Source organism: Mixophyes fleayi, chromosome 2 (genome assembly GCF_038048845.1).
Source record: "Mixophyes fleayi isolate aMixFle1 chromosome 2, aMixFle1.hap1, whole genome shotgun sequence".
Classification (NCBI taxonomy): Eukaryota; Metazoa; Chordata; class Amphibia; order Anura; family Limnodynastidae; genus Mixophyes; species Mixophyes fleayi.
This window is the reverse complement of record NC_134403.1, coordinates 197,714,486-197,731,175: the sequence shown is the minus strand read 5'-3', so window position 1 is coordinate 197,731,175 and position 16,690 is coordinate 197,714,486. Positions and strand designations below refer to the sequence as shown.

General features: G+C 43.5%; 1 protein-coding gene across 1 annotated transcript in view; it reads right to left on the bottom strand.

Annotated features, from left to right (window-relative positions):
* Positions 1–16,690, bottom strand: part of LOC142139886 (uncharacterized) — a 296,204-nt gene that overhangs the window by 185,080 nt on the left and 94,434 nt on the right. Inside the window, exon 11 of the mRNA XM_075197746.1 lies at positions 7,615–7,722. Coding sequence (XP_075053847.1) covers positions 7,615–7,722 — 108 coding nt within the window. The remainder of the gene's footprint in view (positions 1–7,614; positions 7,723–16,690) is intronic.

Genomic DNA, 16,690 nt, shown 5'->3' with positions numbered 1-16,690 from the left:
TACCTCGGTAATCTCAAAATCCTCCTCCTGATGGACTTGAACTGGCTGCGGAGCTGAGGGAGGAGTTGAAAAACGGTTGATAATAAGAGGTTTGAGCAAAGATACATGGAAGGCATTAGAAATCCGAAGACTCTTAGGAAGAAGGAGTTTCACACATACTGGATTGATAACTTGAATGATCCTATATGGACCAATAAAACGAGGGGCGAATTTCATGGATGGAACCTTCAAACGAATATTTTTTGTGGATAACCAGACACGATCTCCAATTTTTAGTGGTGGAATAGCCCGCCTCTTCTTATCAGCGAAAGATTTATATTTGACAGATGTCTTCTTTAAACAGGTTCTGACCTGAGACCAGATATTTTTAAAGGTCTGACAAACAGTTTCCACCGCAGGAACTTGGGTGGGCGGGAGGGCAGGAAATTCCGGAAAAGACGGATGGTGACCGTGAACCACCAGCACTAGACTTTTTGAAGATGACTCCTGAGATCCATCTTCAACGTCCGATGACGTCACGAACGCCCGATGAGGAGGACGGCGTTCAGACTGAACCTTATCACACAGATCCGTAGATGAAGGATCCTGTGGAGGAGGCCCTGGTGGAATAGACGAATGCTGTCTTTTGAATGAAACCACTTGAGAGAGGCAACGATGATGACATTCAGCTCCCCAAGATATAACTTGAGAAGTGCGCCAGTCAATCTGGGGAGAATGACACTGAAGCCATGGAAGGCCTAGGACAATCGGACTTGTCGTAACAGGAAGAATTAAAAACGAAATCTCTTCATGGTGTAACCCACCAATCTGAAGCCTTACTGGAGACGTACTCTGGGTGATGAGACCATTGATGAGACGTGATCCATCCATAGCAGTCACAGTAATCGGTGTTCTCAAAGTAATCACTGGTAGGGACCATTGATTTACTAATGATTTGGAAATAAAATTTCCTGCTGCTCCGGAATCAATCAATGCCTGTGACTCAAAGGTTTTAGTAGCAGAGGAAATCGTAACATCAAAAGTGCAGGCTTTTAATTTCGTAGAAGATGGCGAGGACTCCAGGAACCCTAACCTTATCTCCCCAGTATTGGTTAGAGCCCGGCATTTCCTGGGACAAGAATTGAGCATATGCGTAGAATCGGCACAATAGATACAAAGTCTATTCTTTATTCTTCGGTCCCTCTCCTCTAAAGTTAATTTGGAGCGACCTATCTCCATGGGTATCCCCGGAGATGAAGCTGGGTGAAATTGAGGATTTGAGAGAAGAGGTGTTTTAACCGAAGTTGTTTTCTCAGGTTCTCTTTCACGAAACCTCAGGTCTACCCGATGGCAAAGAGAGATCAAATCTTCTAAAGAGGAGGGTAGTTCTTGTGAAGTCAGTGCGTTTTTAATTTTATCGGAAAGCCCCTGCCAGAAGGCGGCAACTAGTGCTTCAGTGTTCCACTGAAGTTCAGAGGCTAAGATCCTAAATCGAATGACGTACTGAGCCACAGTGCGAGATCCTTGGCGAAGACGGAGAATGCTAGATGCAGCGGAAATAACACGACCTGGTTCATCGAATACACTTCGGAACGTGGAAATAAACTCGGCACTATCCTGTAACAATGGATCGTTTCTTTCCCACAGAGGGGAAGCCCATGCGAGAGCTTGTCCAGAAAACAATGAAATAAGATAGGCCACTCTGGAACGATGGGTAGAAAAATTTTGAGGTTGGAGCTCAAAATGAACTGAGCATTGAGTAAGAAAACCCCTACAGGTTTTGGGGTCTCCATCATATTTTGACGGAGTAGGCAGGTGTAGCGTGGAAGCAGTAGACACCTGGGATGGCACAGGGGAAGAAGATGACGACACAGAAGGATCAACAGTGGCTGCTACCTTTGGCACAGAAGTTACTTGGGCGACTAAAGTCTGATAACATTGCAGCAACTGTTGTTGACGAACATCTTGTTGTTCCATACGGGTAACCAGATACCGCAGCATCTCTATAGCTGTTGGTTCCGAATCTGGGTCTGTCATGGCCTGATCTTACTGTCACGGGCACTAGGAGTCTTTACCCAGGGATCACCAGATCTTAGGCTTACCAGAGCAATGTAGATGGTAATAGGGTACTCTGGTAGCTGGGTGATCACGGAACATGAAATGATGACCGATGAGATGCTCAGGAAAGTCTATGACTAGCAACACTGGTAATACTGAGGTAATGATACACAAGGAACTGTATGGACAAGGACACGTGAAGGCGTGGAGAGTGGATCAGCAGGAGATGGACGATAGCGCTGACCACAGCGGCAGGACTCAGCGGCACACGGAGGTAACCAGTAGCAACCACAGGAACCAACAGCGATGGAAAACAGGAGTGCAGCGCAGGGCAGGAGCTGTAGATCACGAAGTGAAGCAGATGGCAATGAAAAGCGGCAGTCTCCAGGAAGGCACAGCAACGACGAGACGAGAGTGCAGTGCACGGAGGCAGCGGATAGTAATCAGCCGGCAGTCACGATGTTGAACACAGGCGAGTTGCAAGCAGGAGACTGAAGTGCACAGAGGCAGCGGATAGCAGCCAGCCGGCAGCCACGATGTTAAACACAGGCGAGCTGCAAGCAGGAGACCGCAGTGCACAGAGGCAGCGGATAGCAGTCAGCTGGCAGTCACGATGTTAAACACAGGCGAGTTGCAAGCAGGAGACTGCAGTGCACAGAGGCAGCGGATAGTAGTCAGCTGGCAGTCACGATGTTAAACACAGGCGAGTTGCAAGCAGGAGACTGTAGTGCACGGAGGCAGCGGATAGCAATCAGCAAACAGACTTGATGAGAAGCAGGTGAGTGAGGTAAAAGCTGGAGTGCACGGAGGCAGCGGATAGCAATGAGCAAACAGTCACATTGATATAAAATAACGTTGAAGTGGTGTAGAAGACTGTAGTGCACGGAGGCAGCGGATAGGAATCAGCAGCACTGAATACACAAGTAATACAGGAACACCTTCAGAGACTCATGAGGAATGAGACTCCAAGATCAGGCAACGTGGTAGTGACCACAGGTGCTTAATATAGGGAGGTTGCCTGATCTGCCAATTAAGTTAAAGGGGTATACACTGAAGTATAGAAAAGGGCTGCGCATGCGCAGACCCTCAGGATGGTGGACGGCCACGGTTCCTAAATGTCCGGGAAGAGGCACTCACGGTCCGGTGAGTGACAGGTTTTGCTTGAAGCGTCGCTGACGTTCCTCTGGGGTAAGCCTGGACCGACCAATTTGCATTGGCTCCTCCTGAGGTACCGGGTTCTGTAACAGGGGAGCAAGGCGAGTGGAGGTCCGTCTGGTGGCTGAACGTTCCTGGGTACGCTCTCGGAAATGTAGATCTATGCGATTGCATAGGGAGATCAGAGAATCCAAATCTGTAGGAAGCTCCCGTGAGGTTAACTCGTCTTTGACTCGGTCTGTCAACTCTTGCCAAAATGTCGCTACCAAGGCTTCATTGTTCCAAGCAAGCTCAGAGGACAAGGTGCAGAACTGAATAGCGTACTGACAGACTGTCAAAAATCCCTGGCGGAGGGCTAGGAGACTGGAGGCAGCAGAAGATATACGACCGGGCTCATCAAAGACCTTCCGAAAGGCCTCGATAAAGGTGGAGGCGTTAGATAGCATTGGGTCATTCCATTCCCACAGGAGAGAGGCCCAGGCTAGAGCTTGTCCGGACAATAAGGATATAATGAAGGCCACTTTTATGCGTTCCGAGGGAAAGGATGCTGGATTACACTCAAAGTGGATAAGACACTGATTCAGAAATCCTCGACATCTTTTGGGCTCTCCGTCAAACTTATCCGGCGGCGAAAGTTTCAACGCAGCGGTGAACGCCACAGCAGGAGTGGATGAGGTTGCTGCAGGAGCCGAGGTCACCACGGGAATAATTTGAGCAGATGTCACAGAGGCCTGGAGACTCGAGGCATGCAGCGACTCCTTGAATACATTGAAGCAGCTGCGCCTGCTCAGACTCCTGTTTTTCAACTCTGTGAGCCAAGTGAAGTAGGAGGTCCCGAGCAGAAGGTTCGTTAGACATCTCGGTTGACATGGCCAGAGCAAGCTGTCACAAATGAGGTATTTACACCTGCAAGTATTGGCACAACTACACAAGGAGGCGCGGAGTCTAACACGCCGCCGGTATTCACCAGGGACCCCCGCAAGGAGGTTTGGACTTCGCGGCGAACGACGTGCAGGTCGCGGCCCTCCCAGGTAGCTACTTGCGAGATGACGGAGATATTCGTGGTCGTACAGGCAGGGTCTGGAACCAAGCGGGCAATAAGGTACAGATTCAGGAGACGGAGAGTAGTCAGCAGGCCGAGGTCAAACCGGAGAATAAGGCAGGACAACAGGGAGATCCAAGAGCGAGGTCAGAGAGAGAGCCGGGTCGGTAACAGGAGTCAAACAGGTAATGGAGGTATATATGGATATATATATATAACACAGGAACGCCGGAGGCTAGATAACTAGTTGCTCTGGCACCCTAATGGTGTCAGAGCCAGGTATTTATAGGAAGTGGCTGCTCCTCATTGGTGGGCAGAGATTCGGCGGTCAGTGGCGCTGACCGCCGACAGGAAGCTCCAGAGCGCGTCCCGTTGCTATGCCGACGGGCGCGCATGCGCACTACGCCGCCGGGAGAAGCGTCCCCGTTGCTTAGCAACGGAGCGCACGCCCGGAAGCAGACGCTCGTCCCTGCGTGATGAGGAGGCGCAGGTACGGCATCTGATAGGAGGGGGGACCAGCGTGAGAGAGGGCAGAGGGGGGACCAGCGTGAGAGAGGGCAGAGGAGGGGGGACCAGCGTGAGAGGGGGCAGAGGAGGGGGACCAGCGTGAGAGGGCAGAGAAGGGGGGACCAGCGTGAGAGGGGGCAGAGGGGGGGGCAGCGTGAGAGAGGGCAGAGGAGGGGGGATCAGCGTGAGAGGGGGCAGAGGAGGGGGAACCAGCGTGTGAGGGCAGAGGAGGGGGGACCAGCGTGAGAGGGGGCAGATAAGGGGGACCAGCGTGAGAGGGGGCAGAGGAGGGGGACCAGCGTGAGAGGGGGCAGAGGAGGGGGACCAGCGTGAGAGGGGGCAGAGGAGGGGGACCAGCGTGAGAGGGGGCAGAGGAGGGGGACCAGCGTGAGAGGGCAGAGAGGGAAGCGTGAGAGAGGGCAGAGTGTCTGGATGCAGAGTGTCTGGATGCAGAGGGGGCAGAGTGTCTGGATGCAGAGGAGGCAGAGTGTCTGAATGCAGAGGGGGCAGAGTGTCTGAATGCAGAGGGGGCAAAGTGTCTGGATGCAGAGGGGGCAAAGTGTCTGGATGCAGAGGGGGCAGAGTGTCTGGATGCAGAGGGGGCATTTTTGCATACAACTAAATAAGTATTTCTGTCCTGATCTAAATACTTATTACAATTTTTTGACCCAACTACTTATAAAACAGGACTGCTCAGTGATTATTTTGGAGGGGTGCCTTGAAAAAATTATGGAGAGTCTAAGGGTGCCGCGAACTGCAAAAGTTTGGGAACCCATGGTGTAAATTAACTGTGTCTACTGAATACTGCAAAATGTATATAATTATTTCTTCCAAACATATAATTTGTTCAACAAATATGATCAGAAATGTACCAAAATAATATCTTCAAGTGCTCAAAAGAGTATTTTTAAGCAATCTAATAGATTGAAAAACCTAAAACTGACTCTAAGTTACCTGCTGCAGCTGTAAATAAGAGTGTGAACTCCTCAAGGAAAACTAGTAAGAAACAACACTAAATATACAGCGCTGTAGGTATTATAGATGCCAGGAGGATTAATAAAGTTAAGTTGCAAAACTGAATCTGTGGAAAAAAATGTAAATATAAACAAGATTTAATAAAACACATGAAACACAATAAAATCAATAATATGTAGCTCAGTAAAAATAAATTGACTGACAAAGCCCACACAGAATAATGAGTGACATCCGGATACAGATATTTATTTTAAATCTATTTGAAATTTGCGGAATTCAGTCTCTCCATGAAAATGTCCAGCCAGCAGGATTGTCCATAAAGGCCAAGTATTACACCAGCATCTGGGTAAATTGGATTGAGACTTCAAGAGACTTTCTTCTGGACCACCTACTATTAAGAGATTGATGGTCTTTAGACTCCGTGGAGTCCACCAAGAGACACAGAAGAACAAAAACTTTTTCTTTGCTAATTTGTGCTTAATCATCACTTAAATTGGGAGTGGTCCAATTATCCAGAGATATACACTAAAACACGCATATTTCCTTTTGATGTCAGGACATTAGTATGTTGTTTATATGTATAGCTGTGACGAAACGAGTGTGATAACACTGTAACCCTCCTGTTCCTCCTTTCTCCCATAATGTGAATTATAGCAAGTTATTTTTATATCCCTTGCTTTTTTTCCTCAGCTCAACAGACTACAACTACAGTGTCTAATTACACGTGGATAAGGGGACATTGTAGCTCATTGTAAATATGTATATTGTTTATTGTATATTGGTGATGTGGCAGTGAGGTTGTTATTCATTGTCCTTAAAGTGAAGCAAGGGGGTTATGGGTAGGGATCAGGTTGCAAGATACTGTAGGGGGAAAACTAATTAGTGTTCATTGTTCTGTGGAAGGACAGCTCATCTTCACTCCCTTCTCCAACCCCCCCAGTCCAGCACTGACCAATGGTTAAGAAGAACAGACCCAGGGGTTTGACTAGGGAGGGGAAAATACTGTGGAAATTAGACCCTAGATATAAGGACCCACCCCAGAAGGGGGGTGGGGGGAATTCATTCTGAGGAATGATTCATGGGAGGTGCAGTGTAGCTGGTTTTGAGTTGTCATTCTCTACCAATGGACTACAGCTGCAGCTAAGAGAAGAACTCCATGGGCCTTTAAGTCAGGACATGCAGGTGACTGTAGCTCCTTAAGCTAGTGGGGTAAGGGACAGATGATGTGGTAAACCTGCCTGGCATTTATTTCCTGTGTGTACATAATAATCAGGTGATTGTTTTTACTACAACAAATGTATTACTTTATTTTCTAGCTGCATTTGCCTGAGTGTCTATACTAATCTTAGAAGGTACTGTGTAGACGTCCCTGGCATAGGAAGACACCCCTGGTTGGCCAGCCAGCATGAAGTGGGTAGCATTGGGTCAGATAAACCTGGTATCGTCACAATAGCATACTTACTCTGTGTATTTATTCTGTGTGGGCTCTGTCGGTCAATGTATTTTTACTGAAATACAGCTTATTGATTTTATTGTGTTTCATGTGTTTTATTAAAATCTTGTTTATATTTAATCTCTTTTCCACTGACTCAGTTTTGCAACTTTGGAAATTCTATCTACTTAATCCTCCTAGCACCTATAATACCTACAGCGCTGTACATTTTGTTTAATCATCAGAAATGTATATTTGATGCCATATTCAACTGTCAACCACTTAAAACACAGATTATATAAATAGAATTAATTAGATGACTTTATTCCCATCCGTGTTCATAGTTCCCCATGTACCTCTGCACGTCTTTAACACGAAAGGACATGTCCTGAAATAAAGGACAAATCAATCTCACAGTATCAATCTTTCTTTAAGTGTATATGCTAAGTTGTAATAGGGGACACACCTCTTTCTCCATCATTATAAATTGCCTTTATTAAAAGAAAAGGCTTTGATCCAGATTCTGTGTCATTTGTATAATCCGATAGGTCTATGGATTCAAATTCAAACAGGTCTAAAAGACAAAGAAAAGGTTAAATCAGATTGACTGCCTTGGTAGTTTTCCAGTATAATATTAGCAACAATAAAATCTCTGAGTTTAACTTTTTACTAAAAAGTATTATACAAATGGCCATATGTCAGTGTACATACAGTTGTAGCCAAAGCATTGTAAATCTTTTGAGTCTTTATGCATAACTCCCATTATACAGAGTGCGTCTTATGACGTTACTCGTTGGCAGACCCTTTTAGAGTACACCTGAGTAGTATCAAAACACTTTCTTGCTACCAATCTTCATCTCCTGCTCGTTTGTGTGTCCTTATGTCACTCACCGAAGTGTGAGTGCCTCCACTCTGGTACGTGGTTCTCCATCTTTCCCGCTTACACCTGTGTTGAACCGCGGCCGTCCGCCATCCTGTCGCACTGCGCATGCGCAGGTCCCGTTAACAACTACACCTGACCACTAAGGTGATTGATGGATCAATCACCTCACCCTACTTAAGGCACCTGCAGCCTTAGGTAGTTTCCTGATCTTGGAGTCTCATTCCCAGTGATTCTCTATAGGTGTTCCTGTGAGCTACTCGTGTCTGCAGTTTCCAAGCTGCTTCCAGCTCTACTCGTGTCTGCAGTTTCTAAGCTGCTTCCAGCTCTACTCATCGGCGGTTCCCATATCCGCTCCAGCATTACTACTCAGCTGATCGTCTACAGTTTCCAAGCTGTTCCCTGCTCTACTCAACGGTGGTTCCCATACCCGCTACAGCGTGTCTACTCCGCTGATCGCTTCTTCAGCTTCCCAGCTGATTCCTGCTCTACTTGGTATGCATAACCACTATTGACTATTATTGTTTACTTGCATACCTATTGATCTATACGTGACTACTGCACTAAGGTACAGTTACCTATGATAGACTGTCTATGCTACATTGCCTGTTTACCCGGACAAGCTTCTCACTCAGCTGCGGTATGCTCTCATCATATTGACTTTGTTATTACTTGCATATCCGCGCTGACCCGCTTCTCCACGCTGCAGAGCCAGCTACTATATTGACAGACTATTCATTGTACTTACCTACGTGTGTTGTACTAAACTCCTTTCTACTCGCGCTGTTTCCACACAGCTACAGTTTGCCGTTTCCTCACCACTCTCCTGCACAAGTCCTCATTCCTCCTCACAGCAGTGGTACAACTTGCTACACGCAGACCACTGACTTCCCTGCTACCTACCAGCACCTGGACAAGTCCTCCTATCACAGCAGTGGTACAACTTGCTATACGCAGACCACTGACTCTCCTGCTACCTACCTTCACCTGGACATTCCTCATCACAGCGGTGGTACAACTTGCTATACGCAGACCACCGACTACCCCGCTACCTACCTGCACCAGTACAACTCTTCCCATCACAGCGGTGGTACAACTTGCTATACGCAGACCACCGACTACCCTACTACCTACCTGCACCAGGACAACCTCCTCATCACTACAGTGGTACAACTTGCTGTACGCAGACCACTGACTCCTCCACGAGCTACCTTCACCTACTCACGTCCTCTCATCTCGTCTGAAGCTATATCGCTTCTTCTCTACAGTTCCAAGTCGCTGACCTTCCACCATCAACAGCTGCAAGTCATTGACTTCATAAGACATTCTCTACTTTCCTGCTGTTATCTTCATTCCAATCATTCACCTAACTGCCCTGAGGTCCGTGGTCAACACCGCCCCTCTGTCAGTTATAACATCAGGTGAAACTCGGGTATAAACTCCTAGTGCCCGTGACACCCTAGTTTTGAAGTGCCCAATCACACCTTCTGAATTTTAACGTCAGCACAGAGTATTTCATGAAACTCATTTTTGGATCTTGTGGTTTTGGATCTTGTCAGTGAAGATGTGAAGAGGAGATTTGGAGCAAACAAGAAGCCAGACTGTAAGTTATCAGACAGAACTGACCTTTCGGATTTCAGGTTAATTGGCCAGATTAAATGGGCTTCATTAGTGCAGTCAGCCAATCACAGCACAGACACACACAGAGATAGTCATGGCCAACTTGATTTTCAGCCTGGAACTATTAAAATATGGATAGATAGATTGACATTCTTGGCCATCTTTGTTTATAGATGGTGCCCCACACACTCAGCAAATTCAAGTGAATTTGGCCTACATACTCCCAACTGGCTGACAAAATTGCCCTTGAATGTGTTGCTACCTTAAAATAGGGGAAGGCGCATAATCCTCCAACAACATACTGTCACACTGATGCATGAAGACTGGGAGGACAAATTTCCTGCTATATGAAAAAACAAAAGATTCAAACATTTTTTTCGCAAACTGCTTATAGCAATCATTTATGAATTTCATTTTAGTGGTAGGCTTCCAGTAACTACTGTGCACTGCAAAAACTGAAATTATAGTGAGGGGTGATATAGAAATAAAAAGTGATCTATAATGAAGGAAGTACATATTTATCTCATACTTGCCAACACTCCCGGAGTGCCCAGGAGACTCACAAAAGTCGGGTAGGTCTCCCGGACTCCCAGGAGAGCTGGCAAGTATCCCGCATACTGGAACTTACTCGCCAAAATGACGCGATTCGCTGTGAATAGCGTCATTTTGGTCCTTTGCCCTGCAACAAAAACGGCATTTTGTCACAAGGGGCGGGGCCAAAATTAGTGCTTCGGCCCTCCAACCACACGCCCCCTGCCCGGGATCTCCCGGAATTCACTTTTTAAAGGTTGCAAGTATGATTTATCTACCTTTCTGCAAAGTATATGGATTGTGACAAGTGAGGATGGGGTGTAATAAAAAAGAAGAACTGTTAGAAAACAATCATTAAAACTCAAGAAAACACTTGAGAATGAAGGTCTTTCTATTACAACAGTTTGGCTATTGAACTCTCTGGGGCAAAAAAATCTAAATTCTAAAAACATGTACCAAATTAGCAAATGACAATGCTAAACAAGCATCTGACAAGTCAGTGTAGAATGTGATGAAGAAAACATTATACAAGAATCACAGAAGGCAAATTCTCCCACTTAAGAAGTATAACTGGTTGATAAGAAACAAAAGGTTCATCCTGGTTGATAAGAAACAAAAGGTTCATTACAATAGTGAAGAGGGACCGGCTTGTAAGAGTTTAAAATTTGAAGTGAGGGGAAAAAAAGAGACAGAAGCTATGCACTGTTCTTTAGTGTTTACATTTCTAACGACACAATTATGCCAATTGTATTGTAAGCATAATAGAGGAGAATTGTCTACTTGATATAATTTGGATAAACACACGTAACAATTTATCCACTGAAATTGGTCACATGGGTAGACATGTTTAGATTCAGGTGGATTATGCACTAAGCAATTACAATTGTGACACATTTAAGTCCAGTAGAAAATACTAAAGTGATTAAAACGAAAGGAAACCAATGAAAGTCAATCTATATAGTAATAAAATTTAGGAACATAGAATGAATGTCTTATTCAATCTAAATCTAGCAAAATGAAATAATCTCTAGCATTAACAAATCTCTAATATATTTAATGGTTAACAATGACCCCAACTTTATAACCTGCAGCAAATATTCATAGTTTAAATAAGTGAATGCAGAATTTTAAAGATTTGAATATAATAAAAAATATAAAAGAATACCATAAAAATAGTTATGAGATACAAGTGTGATTGTATAAACAACCTTCAGCTACATCAGTACCACAAATTCTCCATTGTTCTCTTTGCAATGCTATCACCACAGACTTAAGAGCTGAGAGTATCCACAGATCCTGTTAATACATTTAGTTCTAGCAAGAGGTTTAAATCCTTTAGTACCTTTTTAACCTCTAACAATATAAAGAAGTAAATGTATTTCCTTTAACTGCAAAGAAAATAACTGCCTATGTATGTAAATTTAGTCTAATGGATTCATACTTATACTGATTGTTAATGCTGATTCTGATTGCTGTAGAGCTAAAAGCTTGAAAACCAATTCATTTTAATGTCAAAGGAATTTCATATCATCATCTAGTTGCTTACAGTTCAGGTAAGTTGTTGCCATGTATTAAACAAATAATATAACACTGGTCTGCATACAGCATCATACAGTACACCATACGGTACACTATTAGAACACTTTACATGACTTTTCTAATCAACATATAATTAACAGGCCAATTGTAAAATCCAGAATTCAGCCATTCCTGGGCTTGGGCAAGGTGTAAAATAGACATATTGGGTCTGATTTAAAGTTACACAAAAATGTATCTGTACAGTTACATTTTTATGGTTGTTAAAAGATAATTAAAGGTCAAAATCACCACATCTCTACAAGATGTAGTTAACGTGCGTCTTCACGCCCATTGGTTACACATGAGCGCCCCTGACTTACCTCTCTCAGCACAAGTAGACACAAGTATAAGGTATGCTCAACTCAAAATATATGTATAAGTAGTATGCATATGCAAATCTTATATATGCTGCATCTAACATGGTGCAAACGGATTTACAAACAATTCTAAAGCCATTTTGTGAAAAACAGGACTCTTACATGAAAATTGCTATCGGCATATCACGTCATATTCAGGAGGCAAACAACATGCTACCGAGAATGGCTGCCTGTCATTTTAAATTAATAAATTGAATACATTTTTGTTTTTTTAAATAAAGTCATTACGAATATAATGACTTTATACTTTTTCTGAGCACAGATGTTTTCACTTCACAATAACAGCACTTAGCCGACCAGGACAGTTCTAGTAGATCAGAAATTTGACACACTGACTTATTGGCAAGGTGCCTCGTGGAAAGTCACTGAGCTCTTCAGTATGACACATTCTACTGCTAATATTTGACTATAGGGTATGAATGGCTGCTTGCTTGATTTTATCCACATGTTATGAATGTGTTTTCTGAAATGGCCAAACACACTAATTAGAAGGAGTATCCACATACTTTTGGCCATGTAAGCCATGTAATAAATATATATATATATATATATATATATATATATATATATATATATATATATATATATATATATATATATATATATATATATATATATATATATATATATATATATATATATATATATATGTGGGCAGCACAGTGGCCTAGTGGTTAGCACGTCTGCCTCACAGCACTGGGGTCATGAGTTCGATTCCCGACCATGGCCTTATCTGTGTGGAGTTTGTATGTTCTCCCTGTGTTTGCGTGGGTTTCCTCCGGGTGCTCCAGTTTCCTCCCACACTCCAAAAACATACTGGTAGGTTAATTGGCTGCAATCAAAAATTGATTAGAACACTCTGTCTGTCTCCCTCTCTGTCTGTCTTTGTGTGAGTGTGTGTATATATTAGGGAATTTAGACTGTAAGCTCCAATGGGGCAGGGACTGATGTGAATGAGTTCTCTGTACAGCGCTGCGGAATTAGTGGCGCTATATAAATAAATGATGATGATGATGATGATGATATATATATGCAAAATATTCCATAAACATTAATTATTGCATTGTATTTGCTGTGCAGCAGAGACAGAGCTGTTGTTATCTGTTATTGGACATTGGCCAAATGTATCTATTGACTGGAAATTCCTTACAATTTCTCTCCATTGTCAAACATGTACAAAGAAGAGAAAGCCAAGGTTAATATGTGTTTGCAGCTGAGGCAGAGAGAGTTGCAAGTCTGTGTTTCCCAAAAATAGACCCTCATTTCAAAATCAAATTGTCCTTGTATTATTCTAACACTAATGGTTTTGCAGACTGCACATCCTGCATAGCTACAAGGGGTTGATTCAATTCCCCGCATTGTTCTTTAGTTTCTTACTACGGTAATTTTAACGCAGATTTTTGCTCGCACCTCTTTGTTGAGATTACCGTAGTAATAGTAATAGTGTTCTAAAGAACAACGCAGGGAATTGAATTCCTCCCCTAAATGTTCAATGCCAAAATTCACAATAAACCTGACAGAGGAGCTAACTGACCAGTTTGCACATCACTGGAGTTCGTTACAAAATGAAAAACGTTGATCTGAGCAAAATCAGCCTTGCATACCCCAAAAGCCATGATTTGCAAAAATTCACCTGGCTCTCTGCCAAAGCACACGGGTTTGCGGAAAAGATGTTGGCATTTCCAAAAGTCAGAAGTGTGCATGGGCCAAATAGTGGCGCTGAATGGCAGCATGGTGTTTTCAGCGACATAGCAGGAGCAGTGCAGAAATAAGATTTCCTTTTGTAAAGTAGGATTATAGAAATGGTTGAGTGAAAAGGGTAAATTTTTAATGCTCTTGAATTTTGCTCTAGCTCAGAGCTGCTGGGCTCGGCTCTCATCCTATACTTTAATGGGACTCATTGTAAAACACCATGTTGCAGTTTGACAGAGAGGCACTTTTCCAGGTGCACTGATGTATTGCAATAAATATGCTTCACAAATAAAACTGACAATTTTGATGAGCAATAAAGTGGTAGGAGGTTGGACTTTATTTGACATTTACACTTTTGCACAGTGCAAGAATTTGCTGCACAAGTCTGTGCACTTCTAATTTGTTGATGTGTCTCTGGAGAAGGAAGAGAAGGCCTACACCATAAAGTGCAGTGGGCAGGCCATCCAGACGCACTAGTAAAAAAGTAAGGCATCCAATGTACATCACAAAATCCACTGTTTTTGGATTGTTTTTCATTTGTGTATCAATACTTTGTTATTTACACAGTATAAACCTGCAAGCATTGGCTCAATTAGGGCTGAATAATTTCAATGTATTTATTTTATGCTCACAGAGAAATAGGGACATCCACACAAGAAAGAGGACAGTTCACATGTATTTTCTAGAGTTGCTCAAGCTCGGTTCCTCAGACACAGAACACACCCGAACTTAGGGGATCAGAGTACCGAGCCGAGCCGGCTCTGTACTTTCGCGCTTGTTCGGATTCCAAAATGAGGCAAAATGTCATTGTGATGTCGTTGGATCTCGGATCTTGGGAGTTTTGGAATCTATAAATACTGCCCTCCACGGTGATCTAGCGCCATGTGAGAGAGCGATACAGAAGGGGTAGAATAGAGTGTAGAGCAGTTCGGCAGGCAAACTTACAGAATTGAAAGAGGAGGGTGGTAGCAGTGTTAAAAAAAGCTTGATTGCTAATTGTCATTGCTGAAATACAAATATACGAGTCCTTGCAGGCTTTTTGTCTTAATTTGCACCAAAAAGTGTGCGGTGTTATATACACCCAAAGACAAGAGCTCCATTGCTAATTGTCATTGCTGAAATACAAATACTAGTCCTTGCAGGCTTTTCTTCTAAATTTGCACCAAAAAGTGTATGGTGTTATCCAATTGGATTCACAGCAGTACATAGAAGAAGAGGATCAGCATAGTATAGTAGCAGCATAGGATAGTAATCCCTGTACGTCATCTGGTAAAGCCTATGTAAAAGTACATAGTCTTTTTAAGTCAGAGAAAAAAACATTAAAAAAAAAACACCTTTTACCATGGTGAAGAAAAGAAGATCTGTAATCCAGGAAAAGTTATCTGCCCAAAAAAAAAAATTGCCAACATGCCATTCTACACACGCAGTGGCAAAGAAAGAATGAGGCCTTCTCTATGAGTGCGAGATCTAAAATTGTTACTGAGGCATCTTCTTGTAAGGTCAAGCAAGACCAAGTAATTCAGACTCCAAAAGTGGTGCACAAATACTTTTACGTGTAAAAACCGAGCTGGAAGAAAACTGCAAGGCACTAGAGGAAAATGTATGTTTAGAATCAGAAAAGACACTAATCCCTGAGTAGAGTCCATCCACGAGTGCTATGTGAAATCGTGACCATTCTGATAGTGTACCCATAAAGAAGGCTCCTTTCAGCATTTCTGCAGATGTGAGCCTGAACAGTCCTAGTGATACACCAATTGAGGATGCCACTTTGGAATTGGAACAGGATGAGAGGGATATTTGTGTAGCCGATGAGGACGCTAATGAAGATGTTGAGGCTGAGGATGATGACAACAACATCTTGCCACAGTAGAGTTAATTAACAGCACTGTTACCTTAGGTGGCTTAAGCCCATTGTTACCTTGATTTGTAGGGGCCCAAACAAACCAAGCACGTTAGCCACAAGGAGTGGCACTTTTGTGGCTGAAGGGCTTGGTTTGTAAAAGTGTGCATGTCCTTTTTAAAATCCAACATAAGGGTGGGTGGGAGGGCCCAAGGACAATTCCATCTTGCACCACTTTTCTTTTCTGCCACTGCTGTGTGCCAATGGGGCACATTTATCAAAACTCGCAAAATATGAAAAATAGTTTTCAATCCTTATCGCATTGATAAGTATTGAACTATTTCTCATATTTATTAAAAAAGCAACACAGGAACAGCAGTTCCGAAAAACTGCTGTTCCTGTGAAGTGGAAAACATATTTACCACTGCTGTTTCGTTCCCAAAGCAGTATGCGGTCAACGGGGCTCCTCTTCTTACTCCAGTGCGCATGCGCCGAGTGAAACCCTCGGGCAAGCGCACAGACATCTCTGCTCTCTCTCTGCAACTATAGTTGCAGAGAGCGAGCGGTGAGTGACAGGGAGGGATCATGTGATCCCTCCACACATGCGCTGTCCAGGTCTGCTCTTCGGAGCAGAGCTGACAGCACTGAAACTTTTCATTAATGATAATGTACGCCAGCTTCAGCATGTTTGAAAAGTTAATTACATTTATTGTTAAATAGCGTTACTGAGCACTCCCCATACATTGTTATGGGGAGTGCTTAGTAAAACGATAGGAGATGCAAAGCAGCTGCTGCAATGCTACTATCATAAATAGCAAATTAGTGTTTAATCCCCAAAAACAACAGTTTTCGGGGATTTTATAGGGGGTAAACCTTTGATAAATCGGCCCCAATGTGTCCTAGGTGTGCTAGGAACTGCCATGTGTTTGAGTCATTGCTCTGTCGCTTAGCATCCAGCCAGGTCGCTGCAGTATTTGTCCGAAAGTGTATGAAAATGATAACGTGACCTGTGAGGTGGTCCACA